Below are 20086 nucleotides of genomic sequence, written 5' to 3'. Positions count from 1 at the left end.
TATATTCTTAACTACCGTGATTGGACACAGATAAGCTCTATGTAACTTTTGTGCCTTGTTAAGGCAATTTTTTGAACCAGTGCTAATTTGGATTTACTTTGACAAAAGATGTGAAGACATAACACAAGCAAGACTTTTTGTTTTCTTTAATCTTCATTAGTTTTGGAATACTTCTACCATTGTTATTTCACGCTATAAATGTAAAGTTTGTTTTGTAGCTCAGTGAAGCAAACTCCTACTTTAATGCATTTTTATTTCTATTTTTTAGACAAGATTTGAAGACCTTTGCAAGGCACTGTAATCTTTATCAGCAGCAAGATGAGGGTAAAATAGAAGATCAATTAGGGTTTACAACATTGTAGAGGGTAGGAAAAATAGCAGGTTAGATAGGCCTTGTACTCTTTATCTGAGTAAAAAATCTATTGTGCAAACTGAAAATGCCAAATAAAAACAGTCCTTTAACTTTTCAGAATGAATGAAACTTTACCCATTCACTGGCCACTGACTCATAATCATTTTGTATCCTCTCAACAAGAGTTTGTGGTAGCTGCCTGTGTAAAATAGTTCTCTTTGTGATAAAAATAAGTTGATGTGTGGTTTATTTTCTTGTAATATAAACAGGCGATATCTGTATTAAATTTAGTTCTAGTCAGACTAAGAGAGCATATACCAATAGTCAGAATTTGGAAGAAGTTGCTTGCTTGATTGTTTGTTTCTAAATAGCAATACTATTAAATGCTACTGTAGAGGAAGTTTGTTGCCACAGATGGAAAAATCCCTGGTGCCTAACATTCAGGCCTTGGAATTCTATGGCAGAAATGCTAGCCGAACCTGGGCTGTAGGGAGCTGCGGTGGCCTCTACCGCTGGTGAGTCACAAACGGCTGTCAGTGGGTCCTTACTGCTGGGCTGAGAGGTTGAGCTGGGGGGCAAAGATGGGATGGATGGGAGAGTGCCTGGAAGCAGGGAGAGGGAAGGTCCCTGGAGAAGGAAGGGGAGAGTAAAGGAATAAAAGAAAATCATAAAACAGAACAGATTAAATGGGGATAAATGTTTTCCCTGCTTCCTAAAACCTTTTGATCAATGCTTAAGATTTTTCACCTTGGCTTTTTCCCTCTTTTTACAGTAGTAATTTTGGCCACATTACCTCTTCCCCCCCCCCCCCCTCCCCACATATTCACATATGTACACGTTTATTGAAATCTTATTTTAATTTTGGAAATGGTTGTAAAAGACTCATAGTGCGCGTTCATCCCAAAGGAACAAAGTGCTATCCAGTTAAAGGGTGGTGAAAAAGGAGGGTTTTTTTGGATTTCTTGAGGACTGGGCTTCATCTGGAAGGGGGAAGACTTTTTATTATAATGAGAGCGCAACCATGGTTTTAGGACAGTTCAGAACATGCATCGACGATAGTTTAATCTAGCCTAGGGCCATGGTGGTCGGATGCTGCTTAAAACGAGGTAAGAGCAGAAATGCAATAAGGTGGGACCCCCCACCACACCATTTGTACAGAACAGGGCGATAAGCTGGGTAGATATGAGCGGATACCAGGGAAGATGAGATTGGGAGCAATATTTTGAAGGCTGGGTGTGCATAGATGTTCACAGTGTGGGAAATAACATCCTAGGCTTTTAGGCTTCATTGAGACAGATTTGGATATTGTTGCTGTCTCCGTGATGTGGTGTAATGAATCCCATGACTGGGATAGAGCCATACAAGGCTATAATCTGTCCCAAGAAGAACAGGATAGGCAGAAAAGGGGGATGAACAGCTCTTTATAAATAGCATTACAGCAACTGAAATGGAGGGATTGTTTGGGATAGAGATTTAAGCCTCTTTATTTATCAATCACTCTACCATAATTTATGCCCAAGGCAGTTTTCAACAATAAAACATTGTCAGAGAATCTATGAGAATTTACAAAGTCATACAGTAAAAGAACACTCCCCCCTACTTAGACACCAACCCCAGCATTAAAAATTACCCCTCTCTATGTAATACTCAAAACCCCACTTAAAAATAGCGACTCTAGAGCAGACTTGGTCTGGAAAACCTTGTATAAACATCCAGTTCTTCAGCTGCTCATTACAAAGGTATACTAAGGATAAACCATAATTGTTTAGGAAGTGCATTCCATGTAATTGGCCCTCAAAAAAAACCCCAAAACCCAAACAAACCTTGTTTACTACTTCAAATCAATCAGGCAGACTTTACTGAGGGTATAAACAATAAGCTATGCTCCCCAACTCTGAGCGTAGAGAATGATTTGGCTCGTATCTCATTTTGAGAGCTCAGATATTTTGGAGCTAAATTTGTGCAATGCTGGAAAGACTTATCGAAATTTTAAATTGAATTCTTATCAAAACAGGTAACTAGTGTACATTTTTCAAAATTTGAGAAATGTGCTCCAGTTTTCTGATGCCTGTGACCTACTGAGTGGCTGAATTCTGAACCAACTGAAGTTTGACATTTGAAGGAAGGCATAGAAGAACACCATTAGAATAATCCACTATCAGAGTGATCAACGCCTGAACTACTGAGTCTGGAGTTGTTCTAGTCAAATGCGCACACATTCTCCAAAGAGCTTTTAAATTTCCCTAACCAACCTTTACAGATCTTAGCGATTATGGGCAGACCTTGAAAGGTCTTCATCAAAGACCACGCCCAAACTATTCAGACTGTTTCCAGCAAATTAAAACCCCTTTCAACTTTAGGGAAAGCTCAATCTTCTGTCCTACCATGAATACTTCTGTTTTCACAGGGTTTAAAAGTAGCGTATTCTGGGAACTCCAAATATAGGTCAATTCTAAACATTATTAACCCAAGTTTTTTTATCCTACCAGTCTGAATCAAGCAGATGAATAATTGAATGTTATCCACATACCGTATTTTTCGCTCTGTAAGACGCACCTGACCATAAGACGCACCTAGGATTCAGAGGGGGAAAATAAAAAAAAAATAATGGTGTGCTAAACTGACTCTGTTCCCGGGCGTCTGTGCATCTTATGGAGTAAATTAGGGGAGTGCATACAATTTTTTTTTTTTTTTTTTTTTTTTTTGTTTCAGGTCTGGGGAAGGCCATTTCGGTCCACTCCCCAGATCAGAAAACTTTTATCGTTCTCTTTCCTGAAAAATAAAAAACAAAACCCCAACTCTTCAAATTTAATTAACCACAACCCCCTACCCCGAGACTTGCCAAAAGTCCCTGGTGGTCCAGCGGGGGTCCCGGGGCGATCTCCTGCTCTTGGGCTGTCGGCTGCCAGTAATCAAAATGGTGCCGGTGGCCCTTTGCCCTTACTATGTAACAGGGGCTACCAGTGCCATTGGTCCAATCTACTGAATCAAATTTTGTTACTTGGAAAACTATTACTTTTTCAATCAATTTTGACAACAGAGGACAATTTACACAAATTAATAGTTACTGAATTCGTCAAGCCTTCTTTAAAATCGGCCTACCATTTCTTTCTTTAAAGAGGCCAGCAAACTTCATCTCTCAAAGAAGCATTCACAGTTACCCTCAGCCATTCGGCCACTTGTTCACCCAGCTCCCTAATCAACCACAAGGTGAAGGATTTAACCCAAGTAAAATGTCTTTCATGTTCTCCTTTGTGATTAGCTGAAACTCACGCAACAATTCAACTGGACATGAGGCTTTAGAGACTAAACTCGAACTTCCAATCCAGTGTCGGTCTTAGATCTAATAGTAGACACTTCCTCATAATTTAATACCAATAGACGTTAAATTTCCAGATCCAAGGCTAGCTTTAAAAAAATTAACAATTTAAACAATTTTCATAATGAAATTGAAGCATAAAAAATTCTGAATAATAATTGTTCTTTGCTTTTAGCACCTCCTCCTCATACACCTTCAAAAACTCCTTAGAAGGCAGCTTATCTGCTTCAAAGCAAGTTTTCTGCCAGATTCTCTCAAATATCTGTTTACCTTGTTTCTGAATGTCTGTGGTAAGCTTTGGAGAACAGCATTTATGCTTAACAGTACAGGGTTTGAATGGGCCTGCTATAGCCATAGCTAGAGGGACATGCGTATACCACAACTTTGTCGGATCTTAAACAGAAGCCTCTTCTATAATACCAGGATCTTCAGGTCTTCTAAAAGAACGTTGGGGAGGGACATTTCCTTATTAAAGCTTTTTCATTTGTAATACTTAACATTTTCCCCTGAAGTAAAATCTGATCTGACCAAGGATAGGGCAGAAATTAAGATTTCACTGAACTGTAATTCATTTAAAACCAGTAGAAAAATCAAATCTAATGAATGACCATCCTGCTGAGTAGGCACATCCACTACTTGCTTAAACCATAACATATTCCCGTTATCTGTAAAATCATGAGAATATTTAGAGGACAGCTCATCCTTGTGTACATTTTAAAATCGCCTACAATTAAGCGGTTATGGAAACCAATAGTAATCATATCTAACAGAGGTTGTGTGATATCAACATTGGCCCTGGGAGCATAATAAATAACTAATAGTCCAAAGGAGAAGCACTCAGCCCACAGGCTGCAAGATCACCTGCTGAGAGAACAGCACTGACTTTCTACAAATCTCTGGAACCCCCGACAACCACCAGCACTCACGCTTCCCGAGGCCAGGGCCGAGTATTTCAGAATCGGGAGACAAAGCTGCGCTATTACCTCATTTATTGTCCTCCCTTAGCCAGGTTTCACTCAAAACAGCACACTCATTTTAGGGAGCGACTCCCCCATTGCATTTAACAATAGCAGCATAACATCTTGATTCAGGTTCTCCCCACTAAAAACATTGATCTGTGGATAAGCTACCCAGCGCATCTGTGGGGATTTCCTACTGTTGAAACGCATTATAATAGTTATGTTATGCAAGGAGTGGAGAGAATGAGACAGGATCTAAGGAAGCTGGAAGAGTGGTCAAAGATATGGCAGCTGAGATTCAATGCCAAGAAGTGCAGAGTCATGCATATGGGGTATGGAAATCCGAATGAACTGTATTTGATGGGGGGAGAAGGGCTGATGTGCACAGAGCAGGAGAGAGACCTTGGGGTGATAGTGTCTAATGATCTGAAGTTGGCGAAACAATGTGACAAGGCGATAGCTAAAGCCAGAAGAATGCTGGGCTGCATAGAGAGAGGAATATCGAGTAAGAAAAGGGAAGTGATTATCCTCTTGTACAGGTCCTTGGTGAGGCCTCACCTGGAATACTGTATTCAGTTCTGGAGACCGTATCTCCGAAGGGACAGAGACAGGATGGAGGCGGTCCAGAGAAGGGTGACCAAAAAGGTGGAGGGTCTTCATCGAATGACTTTTGAGTAGAGATTGAAGAATCTAAATATGTACACCCTGGAGGAAAGGAGGAGCAGAGGTGATATGATACAGACTTTCAGATACTTGAAAGGTTTTCAACGATCCAAAGATAACGACAAACCTTTTCCGTCGGGGAAAAAAATCAGCAGAACCAGGGGTCACAATTTGAAGCTCCAGGGAGGAAGACTCAGAACTAATGTCAGGAAGCATTTCTTCACGGAGAGGGTGGTGGATGCCTGGAATGCCCTTCCAGAGGAAGTGGTGAAGACCAGAACTGTGAAGGACTTCAAAGGGGCGTGGGATAAACACTGTGGATCCATAAAGTCTAGAGGACGTGAATGAAGAGCGGGTGGCTCGCGGAAATGACGGCTACTACCTGGAGATAATACCCTTATTCAATAAACATACACACGATTAATGCGACTCCAACATTGCTCCAAGCTTCAACGGCAAGAGGAAATGTGGAAAAAGATTTGCATTCACAAAAAGCGGGGAGTAGCTTGCTTGTTACGGCGGTTACTACCCCAAACCAAATAAGCCTGATACTTCACTTTCAATGCATAACCAGCATAGCTCTCTGCTTCAACGGCAGGGGAGAAAGTCTGATACTACTTGCATATCCAGCATGGCTCTCTGCTTCAACGGCAGGGGAGAAAGTCTGATACTTCGTGCATATCCAGCATAGCTCTCTGCTTCAACAGCAGGGGAGAAAGTCTGATACTTCGTGCAAATCCAGCATAGCTCTCTGCTTCAACGGCAGGGGGAATGAAGAAAAGTGGATCTATATACAGACAACAACCAACAGGGACTGAGTCGCATAGTCTGGGTAGACAAATGGGCATGGGTGTAGCTTGCTTATTGCGGCGGTTACTACCCCTAACTAATTAAGCTAGATATTACACTTAGATGCAGCTCCAACACTGCTCTTTGCATTAATGGTGGGGGTGGAAGGGAAATAGAACCAAAGGGTTACTAAGAGCCAAGAGTAACAGGTAAGTATGAGAAAAAAAAAGTGCGAAGCTTGCTGGGCAGACTGGGCCATTTGATCTTCTTCTGCCGTCATTTCTATGTTTTTCTATAAAAGCTTATACCAATTGATTAAATCTTCCAAAGGGGTTTCATGCAGAAAACTAGCATATACACACACAAGTAGCATGTATTCGTGTATGTGCTGTTTTATGAACATCGAAAGCACACGCATATTTTCGGTTTCGCATGCCCATTTTACCGGTGCAAGAAAGGGATGATGATCTAGGTGCATTTCATCGTCAAGAAGTACACATGGAAGTTGCTATTTTAAAAGAGAGGTGCGCATATGAATTATCAAACGTATTAGAAACAAATTCACACCTGCTAATTGTCTGCGATCTGCAGTTTTTGGGTGGGAGGCCAGGGTGAACTGGAGAAAGAGAGTGGGTGAAGAGGCAGAGGCCTCGGCAAACTGGTGATTTCAAGTACACATACGAGAGAGTATTTTCAACACGGTATACCTGCCTCTCCCTATAAATCTGGGTTATTATGCATTCATGTTATATATCTTTTTTTCATGCCTGAAATATATGCCCGTGCTGAAAGTAAGTGCGTTCATTTCATTGGGAATATTCACCCATGCTGAAACCTGCGCTTGTACTTTAAGAGCAGACCTACTCAGTATTTTCTAAATTGGGCAGCCCCCGCAGCAAAGTTTATAAAATACTAGGCTAAATCTCTGCACGTCCTCTTCCATTCACAAATGCATGACTGTGAATAGGTTTGAAAGTTAGGCTCCCTACATCTGTAGTGTTGGTCTACAAATAAAATAGCAACATCCAAAAGAGAGAGAAATAGAGCAAAATCACCTTAATCAACTATTTATTGAAGGAGGTCCATAAAGGAATGAACCTCCTTTGGCTCACTACAGTTGGCGGCAGTGGCAGTGTTTTAAAGGGTCGTTGCTGTTGTGGTCTGGATGGACGAAGCCTGGTCCCCTGAGCCGGCTAGTAGATGGGACTTCTGAACCCATGAGTCTCTGGGCTTTTCTTGCAAAGCAGAAATAATTGGGACAAGTTCATTTTCACTGGCCCAGAAGCAGACTTTATAGGGCCCAGTGCTTTTTCCTTCTGGTTGGCGGCTGCGTTTTAAAGGGTTGATGTTGACATGGGCGGAATGGATGGCACTCCAGGCATCCATAAAGGGGGAGGTGTTGCTGGTGGGATATTTTAATGTTTAGTGTCTATTGGAACATCCCTGTTTCAGAAAGAGAACTCCCTTTGAGGGGCAATCGGGCACCTGGTAACAGCCCACAAGGGGAGGGGCTTACTGGATCCAATACTTACAAATGGTCACTGGAAGTTTAGTGATCAATTTAATGTAAGAGCAAAAGCAGAGAGGGCTCACTCAGAGGTCAGGATCCTTGACTTCAAGAGTAACCACTTAGAAAAGATGGGTGAGTACCTTAGGGAAAGCAGTGGCAGACGATGAAGGTCTAGGTGAAGTAGGAGGAGTGTGAGCCAAACTGAAAGCCATTGTAAGGGCAACAGATCTTTTATTAGGAAAGTAAATGAAATGTGGCCCTGTTAATAAAGGTAGAAAGAGGCAGAGAGACTGTAAATTATAGGCCAGTCAGAATGATTTCTGTGAAGAGAAAATTAGCAGAGGCTCTACTAAAAGGTGATGGTGAAGTATCTTCCATCCAGTGGGTTGCGGGCTAATAATATGTATCATTTTTATAGTGCTACTAGATGTATGCATCACTATGAAAAAGTGTTATCAAAGGCAGCATGGTTATACTAGAGAGAGAATGTTAAACAAATCTGATAATTACTTTGACAGACTGAAGAATTAGAACCCTGTCCTACATGGGGGGACTCAAATAAGCTGAACACCCTGACGTGGTAGACTGGGGTAGAAACCGGGTGAGTGATGACAACAGAGGGTAGTGGTAAATGTGAAGTGGATCACGGAGCAGCCTTGGGGCCAGTTCTGTTCGGTATTTTAGTGATCGACGTTCCACAGAGTTGATAAGTTGTGTGGGTTTTTGGGGGGGTTTTTTTGTTAGAGATGATACAAATCAGCAACAGTGTGGATACTGCAGATAGAATAGAAAAAAAAAGAGAAGAGCTTGAGGGAAAGATTTATTGCAACAAAAAGTGCAGTCATGCATTTAGGATGCAGAAATCCCGCTTTCGCTCCATGTGACCATGGGCAAATCACTTAACCCTCCGTTGCTTCAGATACAAACTTAGATTGTAAGCCCTGTGGGGATAGGGAAATACCTACAGTACCTGAATGTAATCTGCTTTATTGTACACTTTGAAGTGCCAAAAAGCGGAATATAAAAATCAAAATAAATCTAACGGTGCCATCTTAAAAAATGGCACGGGCCATCCATTGCTCCTGCCATGTGACAGAGGCCGGCCAATGGCACCGATAGCCCCTGTCACATGGTAAGGACAAAGGGCCACTGGCACCATTTTGATTAGTGGCAGCCGACGGCCCGAGAGGGAGACATTGCTTCCAGGACCCCCGCTGGACCACCATGGACTTTAGGCAAGTTTTTTTTTTGGGGGGGGGGGTCGTCGGAAGGGTGGAGGATTGTAAATAATTAGATCTAAAGGGTCAGGGTGGGTTTGGGTGTCTTTTTTTTTTTTTTTTTTTCTGTGTGCCCTTTCTCTCCCCCCCCCCCCCCCCCCAAAAAAAAAAACAATAAGAAAACCACATGAAAATTTCGTGGGGTTTTCCTGTCATTTTCGGAGACCCCCGATACATGACGGATTAGAAAACATCGTACGATATTTTCATCCGTCAAAAAAACCGATGCACATCCCTAATGGCTGTTGTCGGCAGTTCTGTGGGGAAGGGGAGCAGAGAGAGTACACAAGGCAGGGAAAGGCAGAGGAGGGAAGAAAGGAAAAGTGCCTGCTTGAAGCAGTGCACGGTAGCATGCTTCTTTTTGCAGCTCTCCTTCCTAAAAGTTCATCCCCCATTTGAGGAACCTGCGGCAGTAGCGTTCCACTGCTCCTCTTGCTCTCTGGCAGCCGCTGTGTCAAGAATCTCCCCTCCTTCGGGCAGCAGAGGTGGCAATCTCACTGCTCCCCTGCTTTCTGGGGTTGGCGGGGGAGTTGGGAGCAGGTCTCTTGGCTGCCTGGCATGCGCGGGTCCGGCCGCTTCCCCCGAGGGTCTGTAGGCCCGCATGCGCACACTAACGTGGAGAGAGGGAGGGGACAAAGCCCTTCCAATAGGCAGTCTGGCGGTAGTGAAACTCGCTTAATAAAGGAAAAGAGACCAAGTAAAAAAGCAAAACTAATAAATAGGCAAAATTATAAAAAGCAAAAATAGTCACAAAAATGTTTGGTGCCTAAGTATTTTAAAAAATATCTATTTTTCTACTTCTGTTGGTCGCATCTTATGATCTCAAGGTTGCCCAAGGTCGTGGCGAGAACAGCAAGACTGCTAGAATGCGTAGGGAGAGTTAACACCAATTACAAAAGGTGGTGATACTTCTGTTTGGGACATTGGTAAGTCTTCATCAGGAGTGCTTGCTGCAACGGTGTAGGATCCCTCTCCCCAGGGCTAGAGACCAACAAGGGCGCAAATATATTTGGAAAACTTGGGTACCAGGTCAACTTGTTTTTTTTAAAGCTTTTGGTTTTACTTTTCTGTCCCTTTCAGCTTCTGCCTGTCCTAAGCAGGGAGGGTTCAGGACAGGCTACAGTGGCTTCAGCTCCGGTCCAAGTCCATGTCCACAATAGTGACTTTGATTCCTGCTGGACCAGGGCCAGCACTAGGTGCCACTTTCTAAGCACCCTGATGCCGAGGAGTTTCCCACCTCTGGATACACAGTAGACGTATTCTAGAGCTGGGTTACCAAAATAGTGCATAGCTTTTGACATAAATGAAATACAAAGGCCTAGATGTATAGACCCTAGAAGAAAGGAGTGATATTTTGGAGCAGTTCAAAGCTGTTTTTGAATGGAAAGGAAGCTCTAGAAAGAGAGATTATGAAATGAGACTGAATGCAGGTAGCCTTGGGAGAAACATAAGGAAGTACCGTATTGCCTCGCACAATGAGTGGTGGAGGCCCAAACACTAACGAAATGTGAGAGAGCATGGGATCGGCACAGAGGATCCTTTTAGATAGGAGAGGAAAGCCTGCTGTATTGCTGATTGGATGGGCTTTGTCCTTTTGTTTTTCGGATTTGGCTTTCCTAGTGAGAGAAAGAGAGGCGCACAGAACATGTGATCGTATCGATTCAAAAAACATCTCATTGTTTGACAGGGTGCTTTCTAGTGTCAAGAATTTTCATCTTGAAAATGAAATATTTCAGATGGACATAGGGAAAATCAGAATTCAGTACTTTAAAGAAACCCTTCTAACGGTGGGGCTCATTGGCGCACTTGGAATGAAGTTTATGACGGAACCCAAAAGGGAGGAGATCTGATTTGGTGATTACTGAAGATCCCTCCTTCTCTCTTCCGTGGGAGGAGAAGACCTGAGCTCTCTTCTTCTTCCCTCCCTCTTTATTCTAGGTGTGTTTTTTTTCATTTGGGACCACTGCTGCTGTTATGAGCCAAAATGGAAGCAACTTCTTGCTTCTGTGCTTTAGATTTAAAGTGGCCATACATGCTAGCTTGCAACTGGTAGAGTGCTGTGCAGATTTTTGTAAGTGAAAGTAAAGAAAGTTAATGGGAGGGAGAAGAAGTTTGACACCCACAACCACATGTTAGAGCAGCAGGTTGAAAGCCAGGGAGACCAGGGTTCAAATCCCGCAGATACCTCCTTGTGAACTTGGGTAAGTCCTGTCACCCTCTCTTGCCTCAGATAAAAACTTTAGGGCCTGATTTACTAAGGCTTTATTCCCATTCTGTCTCTTTGGGGGAAAAATGCTTAGATTATAAGCTCTCTGGGAGCAGGAAAATACCTACAGTACCTGGATGGAACTTGCCTTGAGCCTGAGCTAAATCTAAATAAAGTAAGAATATAAGAAGTGCCATGCCGGGTCAGACCAAGATCCATCGAGCACAGCATTCAAAATCAGGCCGGGGTCAGTCCGGAGCACAAGTGCCCAGCAGATCCCAAAAAGTAGGTCTGTGTTTTTTGTGTGGTTAGCCTGTCCCAGGGATAGCAATGGTGTTCCTTAGTCTACCTGGATAGTAATGCATTTTATGAATTTTTTTTTCCTCTCATTTAAACCCTGTTATGCGAGTCGTCAGTGGCTTCTACAGCTTGATTGTAGACCGTACCTTTTCCCTAAGTGCACAATTTGTTTTCAGTCTGTTAGTTTCATGGAGTATCTTCTTGTTTTTAATATTTGAAATTGTAAATAACTGCCCTTTCTTTATCTGTTCCACCCCACCCCTTGCCAGGTTCTTATGGCGGAAACAGGATGCTGGGCTTGATGACCCAGTATGGCATGTTCTTATGTTCTTATTTTGTAACTTTCTATCGTGCCGTCTCTCTTTTAAGCTGAAGGGCTCACACACAGCGTAGCTTCTCTTCATAGAACTGTTCATCTCCTTTCTCATTTTTGTTGCTCTTCTCTGCACCTTCTCTAGTTCTGTCTTTTTTGAGACCAGGCAGTTTGGGTCACCATGGATCGATGTACAAGCAATATGATATTTTCCGTTTTATTCTTCTTTTCTTTGCAGATCATTCCTAACATTCTAGTTGCATTTTTGACCACCGCCCCACACTGAGCTGAGGATTTCAAGGTATTGTCCAAATAGGACTCTGGAGCCCTTTTCTTGGGTGGCGACTCCTAATAAAGAACCTAGCGTCATGTACGTTAGTTGGAATTATTTTTCCCTATGTGCCTCACTTTGCACTTTTCCACATTTGGTTTCTTCTGCCATTCAAATGCAAGGCCCTTCTGCACTTCTTCCCAATTCACTGCTGTTTTAACAACTTTGAATAGCTTTGTCATCTGCAAATTTGATCTCCTCACTTGTTCCCTTTACCAGATCATTCATAAATATGTTAAACAGTTCAGATCCCTGACGTACTCCACTGATGACCTTTTGCCTTTTGGTCCTACCTTCTGTTTCCTGTCGTTTAATCAGTACTTAGTCCATAGTAGGACATATATAGGTACTTTATAATAACACAGTGCTGTAAGTGATGCTTCCACAGGCCTGTCATCCAGCTAGGGGTTAGCCTCTTGTTAAGGCCATGGATGTAATGGTTACTCCTGGGGGAATTCTGTGTAAAAAAACAAAATTCTGCAAACTTTATATTGGTCAAAATACCACAGTTTACATGACAATCTTTAAGTAATTACATTTGAATTAATACAAAAAAAGTGATTACTTAGAGATGCAGAATTTCCCTAGAAATTCACTGTAAGAGTGTCCCACCCACTCTCCCTACTCCCCTGGCCACTTTGCCCTCTCAGGCCCCAGCTCCTCCACCTGCCAGTATCTCTCCCCTCCACCTCTAGGCTCAACCCCTTCCACTCTATTGCTAGTCCCAGACTTTGACCCCGTTCTCAGTACTGCCCCTCACACAGGCTCCCTCTGTCTCTCCCTCTCTCTAATACACGTACACACACCCTCATACAGGCTCCCTCACTCTCTCGCGCACACGCACCCCCTAATACAGGGCCCTCTCTCTCTTGCAAACACTCCCACACAAGCTCCCTTTCTCTCTCACACATACATCCTCACACAGGCTATCTATGTCTCTCTCTCATGCACCCCTTCACACAGGCTCTGTCTCACACATACACAATCCCTTCACACAGGCTAGCACCCTCACATACACATAATCTCTTTTTCATGCATACGAGCTCCCAATCTCTCTCGCACATACACATACCTTCACAATTTCCTCCTATAGGCTCCCCTCTCTCTCTCTCTCTCACCCTCCTGCTCACCTCTGCTCTCTGTCTCACCTCCCCTCCCCTCTCACACACACACATTCTCTCTCACCGGGGCCTTCATTTTCTCCACAAGCGGAACACGCTCCGTTTACGGCACACGGGGGCCTTCATCTTTGCTGCAAGTGGAGCGTGTCCTGCGACACACAGGGGACCTTCACCTTCACCGCGAACTGCGCGCCGGGGCCATCATCTTCACGCGCACCGTTCGTGGCATGCCAGGGTCTCCGCTTGCCATTTTCTGCGCAGGGGGGGGGGGGGAATTCTGCGCTCCGCAGTAGCGCAGAATTCCCCCAGGACTACATAATGGTATGCTACAAAAACAAGTTCTCAAATACCAAAAATAATGTTAAAAAGTGCATTCATTTCAAGCACAGATAAGATGACACTCTCTGGAAAAACTATATGTGCAGTATTGAATTGCCAGCTTTTTCTGTGTTTAATATTTGTCGAGAGGTTACAACCTAGCTACTTCATTAACAATCTCTACAGTACTTTGGTGTAACCAGAAATAGATTAGAGCTCTAGTTTTGAATAACATAGGAGGGATTTTAATTTCATGTTAGTCTAGTTAAAGCTGAGCACTCCTTGAGATGAGAACTAATCCAAGCATGTACCTGAAGAGAGAAGTAAAGCATGATTAGAAGTCACAGACTTGGGGGCTGTAGAATACATCTGACCCAATAGCTTTCTATAAAGTAGTTCAGATCACTCTGATAACTGGTTTCATTCTCCTTGAGTGATGAGCAAGGCAAAGTTGCCAACAAATTCTGGTTTTGGATGGTATGCACCAGTGTACCAGTGCTACACTTCTAAAATGGGCTGGTGGTGAAGAATTTTATTACTGAGTTACAGATCTAAGTGGCCGGGGCTTTATTAGGGTCTTATAAGCGCCGTGATATCTTTCTTTTGTGTTTGAAGCTGCCAGACTTTTTTTTCCCTACGTTTTTTTAATAAACTGCAATGCTGAGTTAGATTCTGACGCTACAACTAGAGTAATTGCTGAAGCCATCAATGAAGGGCAGCTTGACTGTTGTGGCATTGGGCGCCATTTGCCAATCTTCTCTGACATGCTTTTTAGATCTGTAAGCACAGAATGCAAAACGTCTGGTAACTGGGAGTTTGTAATAGGTGATGGGGCTTGACGTGGAAGCAGTACTTCATCCTGGCACTCTTTTTCTCACCCTACTTCAGCCATGCGAAAGGGAAGAGTGACTGTGACCTAGTGAACTCCATTCTGATGTCTATTGGAAAGAACCTGAGCCTTCCCACCAGCAGTGAAACCATTCCCTCAAATGGAGTTAAACCCTTCCAACCTACTCAGAGGTCAGTTCTTTCACCAATCTCAGTATTAGGAATCCATAACCACTGATGCTTCAAACACAAGTTGGGGAGCTCATTTCATCCACCTATGTTCTCAAGGTGCCTGGTCAACAGTGGCGTGTGGTCAGGGCCTTTAAGGGATTCATTGAATCCCCAGCCCTGACCGATGTCCTTTTTAATTTAATTTTTTTTCTCTGCATTTTTTTTTTTTTAAGTTGTACAGTGATAAACCAAATCCCTGCCCAAGCTGATGCTGAACTCAACCGCCACATCCTTATCTCCACAGCAGGCAATGGGAGTCGCGTATAAATGAGTGTCATCTCCTGCTGCCATAGGGCCAATCTCGCAGCTTATCGCAAGATTGGCCCCGTGGCAACAGGAGTTCACATTGCATCAATGCGACTGCTACGTCCATGCCACAAAGAACCTGTGATCTGGCAGGCTGTCGAGAGAGAGCCTATCCTGCAGTGACGAAGAAGACGAAACCCTGTAACCCCAGGGGCCACCAGTGGAGCCCATCCTGTTGGCGGCTGAAGACAAGTCCCGGCAAGCCACTGCTGGGAGATGAATAAAATAAGACCTTCGACCTGGTGGTATGGTGAAGAGAGGAGTCCCTGAACCTGTGTGAGTGAAAGAGAGCTTGAATGTGTCTGAGAGCGAGCAAGCCACTAAGTGTGTGTGTGCGTGCAAAGAGCCACTGAATGTAAGAGAACCTGAATATGTGTGTGAGAGAGAGAGAGAGAGAGAGAGCCACTAAATGTGAGAGAGTATGTGGGTGCAGAGAGCCAGTGAATATGTGTGTACCAATGTCAGTGCCTATGTGTATATTCAGAGCCACTGAGTGTGAGAGAGTGCAGTGCCCGTGTGTGGGAGGGCGAGAGAGCTACTATATGTGAGAGTGCCAGTATCTGTGTCTTTGTGTGCAGAGAGCCACTGAATGAGAGTGTGTGTGTGTGTGTGTGTGAGGGGAGAGAGCCACTGAATGTGAGAGTGCCTGTGTGTGCAGAGAGTCCCTAAATGTGAGAGAATGCCTGAGAGTGTGTGTGTGTGTGTATATGTGTGTAAGGGGGGAGAGCCACTGAGTGTGAGAGCATGCCTTTGTGTGTGTGTGAAGAAGAGAGAACCATTGAGTGTGAGAGAGTTCTTTTGTCTGTGTGAGGGGGAGAGAGCACGGAGTATGAGAGAGTGCCATGGTATATGCGAGTGTGTGTGAAGAAGAAGCCAGTGAGTGTGTGTGTGTGTGAGATTTGGAGTGTGGGTGGAGGGGAGAGAGAAGATAACGTTTGGATACCCTCCTCCCCCACCCAAATTAATCAAGGCCAAGGTGACTGGAAATGAAAAGCTCCCAGGTATGGTATGGAGAGCAGAGGATTTTTTAAAAATCCATATTAGTTTTAATTGTTGGATGTTGTATTATATGCCTGCTGTTTTAAAATGTTCTATTGATGTAATATATGCAGTGGTCTTTCCTGGTAGGGTTGTTGCTGTTTGAGTCCTGGAGTTAGTGTTGTTGAGATGGCAGATTTTGTCTCTGGGTAAAGTATTCTTGGCAGGCTGTGATAGCATTTATTGGAGCTATGTACGTATTATTCCTCTACGTGAGCTATAGAGACAATATGAGATCTGCCTTTAGATGTGAATCTCTCTGATCTGACATCTGAAGAAGGGGCCTATGTAGTTTTAAAAGCTCTTGCACAATATTTTTAGGTAAAGGTATTTTTAGGCAGCCTGGCTTGTTCTTTTTACCTAATAGGTGGTGTATTGATGTTTTAGGGCCTGATGTGATATTTGTATTGTTGCCTTTTTCTACGTAAGGTTTTTACTCTGAGTGCTGGCAGTTAGTGCTGTTTCGATATGGGAGGTTTGCTATATTGTAGTTGTTTGTTCATGGCTTTCTGAGATCCAAACCTACACTCTGTGTATATTGTAAAGAGCTTAATGCCATATGGGTTCAACTCTCTTTTGTATGTTGGGGAAAAGGGACAGAGGAAGCAAGACTGCTGAAGGGTTGGCGGGTGTGGGAGGGTAGAGGGAACAAAGGGAGCAAGGTTGTTGGTGATTCAGAACTTGGGAGGGGGGAGTTGGAAGTGGAAAGGGGGCTGTAGGAGCGAGACTGACTGACTTCCCTTCTATAAATGTCACTGCTGGTCAAGAAAAGAAAAATTACTTCATACGAACTATCTAGAATTGAGAGCCACATTCAGTGATCTCAAATATATTCAGTCCCTGACTAAAGAACACAAGGTAGTTTTAATCCAAACAGAAAACCAAGTAGACATATTATATATCAACATACAAGGAGGGACAAACCTTATTCAGTTTTTGTCAGGAAGCCTGCAAGATTTTGACATGGGCAGTTTCCCAAAGAATCCGTCTTCAAGCTGTGTATTCTCGTGGGGAGAGAAAACCAGATAGCAGACATTGTCACCAGTTAGAGCCACTCCAATCATAGATCTGTTTGCAACACCATTAAACCACCAAGTTCTCATATACAGTACTGCTCCAGAATCCCAGTGGGGAAGAGTCTGGCGGTAGATGCTGCTGCTTTCCAAGGCCTGCTCAGTAAACTTCCTCAAACTGCACTTACAAGCAAGGTTCAGAAGTTGAGAGAAGGCATGAATGATTTTGATAGGCCTGTTTTGGCCTTACCGAGTTTAGTTTCTAAAGCTACAGTGCCTCACTGTCTGGTATGGTCACTCATATTAAAGCAAAAACCCTAAGGCATCCAACTGATAAGTTTAATTGCTTCACAATGCAGCACTTAACTTACTCAAGAAAGAGTTTAAATTCCAAATATGTGAAGAAGGACTGTCATACAAGCAAGCAAATGGCCAACATAACAAAGGCCTTATTTGGACGGGTGTCTCAGGCTAGCAAATTATAATTTTCTGTCTAATTTGTATATATGTTTACTTTTTGTATTTTTTCAGATGCATTAAAATAGGTCAGTACTTCCTTTTATGCAGTGCTCCTTTCTTCAAATGAATCCAGTGTAGTCCATTTCCAAACTACTCGACGTGATTGTTTTGTGGTATCCACCGCATCGAGGGCAGATATTTACTACATTGTCCACATTGCTGCCATCCACTGTGTTGAATCTGGATGCGTGTCTTCATCTTATTATGTAAGGCACTCACATTCCCATCCTGATCACACAGCAACGTGAATCCTCTGCATCCTGACCTTTAGTCATTGACTCTGACTTGCATACATGTTGAAACCAAACTAATCTCTTCTCTATAGTTGCCTTCTGATGTGGGCAGAGTTCTTTTAGCAACTAGAAAAAGCTCAACGAGAAGATCACGCAACTTCAAATTGAAAAGATGATATTAGGGTGCTGTTTGGTGCTCTGTTTTGAAAAAGACCCATGTTTTGTTCCCATGTTATTTCAGTGCTTTTTAAACCTTTCTCAATCAGGATCAAAGACTAACTTTGACCATAGTTGATTTTGGAGCTCGAGGTCATGAAAATTTCAAGGGTCGTCTTATTTTGCATCAACCTACATTTGCCAAATTCATGAAAGGCCTAACTTATCTTAAAGATCTTCCTATTCTCTGGGATCTAAATGTAGTTGTCGCTCGGCTCATGAAACCACAATTCAAACTTTTGGCTAAAGCAGAACTGGAGTTCCTCTCTTTGGAAAGATTTGCTTTTGATAAAAACTACATCTGCCTGGACAGTAAGCAAGTTTAAGCCTTTGTATTGTGCTCTCTCTCTGTACTGGATTTTCCATAACAGAGTAGTTTTGAAAACTCATTCTAAATTTCTGCAGAAAGTAAACCCATCATCTTGCCGCCATTTTTTCCAAGCCCATTTGTCAGTCAGGGTGAATGGTTTCTTACGAAGAACAAACTCCTACAGAAAGTATTCACAACTTTCCTTATTGCTTTCAGCCTAGACAAACACGGTCTTCAGTTACAAAGAGAACTCTTTCAACTTGGCCACTTACATTTCCTACTGTTATGATTAATTGGACTCTTATCACCAAGTTAAAGTAAAAGGCCATCAAGTCAGGTCTACAGCAGCATACATTGCACATCTTCGCTCTACTTCTATAGAAGACACAAGCAAAGCTGTCACTTGGAGTTCATCCATACTTTTACTGCTCATTATTGCCCAGGACATTCTTTCTGTCATGACAGCAGTTTTAAAGAGCTTATTTGATTCCTTCAACTCTTCTGTCTAGCTTAATATGGGTTGCATGTTCTTCTGTAAGGTATGTGTAATGATTATTTTCAGCTTAGGGTCCCCCACTTGTGTGGTCGATGGAGAAAGCAAAATTGCTCGCCTTCTCCTGTAACACGTGTGTCTTTGCAGACAGCAAGACAAGTTGGCCATACAAGTCCACCCGTCTCCGCTTGAAATTGAAGGGTAGCTTGCTTCGAAGACTGAGGAGACTGTCATGGCAGCTACGCAGGAGCAGTCACGCGTGCTCAGAAAGACCTCTTTGGTCTTTCCAAACTCGGAGAGGGCAAGCCATCTTGGCGCCATCAAATGTCACCTGCTTAGATGGCTAATTTGTCCTGCTATCTACAGAGAGCACCTGTTACTGGTGAGCAGCTTCACTTTCTCTGCAGACAGTTATCCAAAGGTGGCCAGTTTGAGAAGGATTATACTTGGTGATATGCTGCCTGAGGTTTGGGAGCCACATCACCGAATTTTAGAACTCCCTTGGATTCAGGACTTAGATTTTATTATGTGTGTATGTGTGTGTCTCCCCTAACTTCTCCCTCTTTTTTTCTCTTTACATGGAAAGGACTGGGTGGAGATTATGGGGCACTTTATTGTGAGCGTAACTTTTAAATTACTATAGTAGACATGATCAGTTCTATTCTAGTGTAAAAATTGCTCTAGTCTTGCTCTTCGCTTTTCCTGTTGAACATAGTGGAATATTCAAACTAAATAAAATTGAGGCTGTTGGAGCAAAGACTTGATGTATCTGCCCTACTGTTTTTCTTTGGGCTGGCCATGCTCTTCCTTCTCCTTGATTAACTTGACTGATGTTGTTGAGTGACAGAATTAGCCCTACAAAAGTCTCCTTGTGTGATTCTCTGTGGGAGTGCATATACTGTGGAAAATCTTCACAGTGACATTAGGCTGGCCCTTTGGCAGAGTTAAAGCTAATGGTTTGGGCTTTTTTTTTATTGTCATGGCAGTTTCCACTTGCTCAGGGCTGGGATCTGGTGCTCTGAGTCTTTGTTCACAAGTACCTGAGGAATTCCCCTCCCGTTGTATGCCCAGTCGCTGCAGTGACCGTCCTTGACTGAGAGCAGTGTCCCAGGGCTCCCTCAGGAGCCCCCTGCGATTCTTGGATCGTTGCGCCGTGCCTCCAACTGCCTCGCTCCAGGGCTGTGAACACTGCCTCTGCAGCGTCCCCAGCTGACCTGACCTGAGAATCAACCGCAGGTGCGTTGCCGTCGAGCTGGCCCTCCTGATGATTTGTTGCATGTTGAAAGCAGCTGTCTGCTTGGCTCGGGTTTTTAGCATGTTCTATTTTGGTGGAATTCCTCTTGGAGAGATGCCTACTGGAGGGGTGGGGGGGGGGGTGACGGCTGAAAAGGTTGTAAACCATGTGAAGCACAAACGTTTTGAAGAGGCATGTGTCTTTGCT

At 43.4% G+C, this 20086-nt stretch overlaps 1 protein-coding gene across 6 annotated transcripts in view; it reads left to right on the top strand.

The window, feature by feature from the left end:
* SETD2 (SET domain containing 2, histone lysine methyltransferase) overlaps positions 1-20086 on the top strand; it is a 384325-nt gene that overhangs the window by 7537 nt on the left and 356702 nt on the right. For 2 of the 6 annotated variants that reach the window (XM_029588244.1, XM_029588240.1), the window contains exons 2-3: positions 11927-11989; positions 14347-14478. The exons of 2 other annotated variants lie outside the window; for them this stretch is intronic. In XM_029588244.1, the coding sequence (XP_029444104.1) occupies positions 14448-14478 (31 nt within the window). In that variant the 5' untranslated portion in view covers positions 11927-11989; positions 14347-14447. The remainder of the gene's footprint in view (positions 1-11926; positions 11990-14346; positions 14479-20086) is intronic. 2 more of the 6 variants (XM_029588239.1, XM_029588243.1) reach the window with 1 other exon arrangement.

The sequence above is a fragment of the Rhinatrema bivittatum genome, chromosome 2 (genome assembly GCF_901001135.1).
Source record: "Rhinatrema bivittatum chromosome 2, aRhiBiv1.1, whole genome shotgun sequence".
In the NCBI taxonomy this organism is placed as follows: Eukaryota; Metazoa; Chordata; class Amphibia; order Gymnophiona; family Rhinatrematidae; genus Rhinatrema; species Rhinatrema bivittatum.
This window is presented reverse-complemented; position numbering and strand designations above follow the sequence as displayed.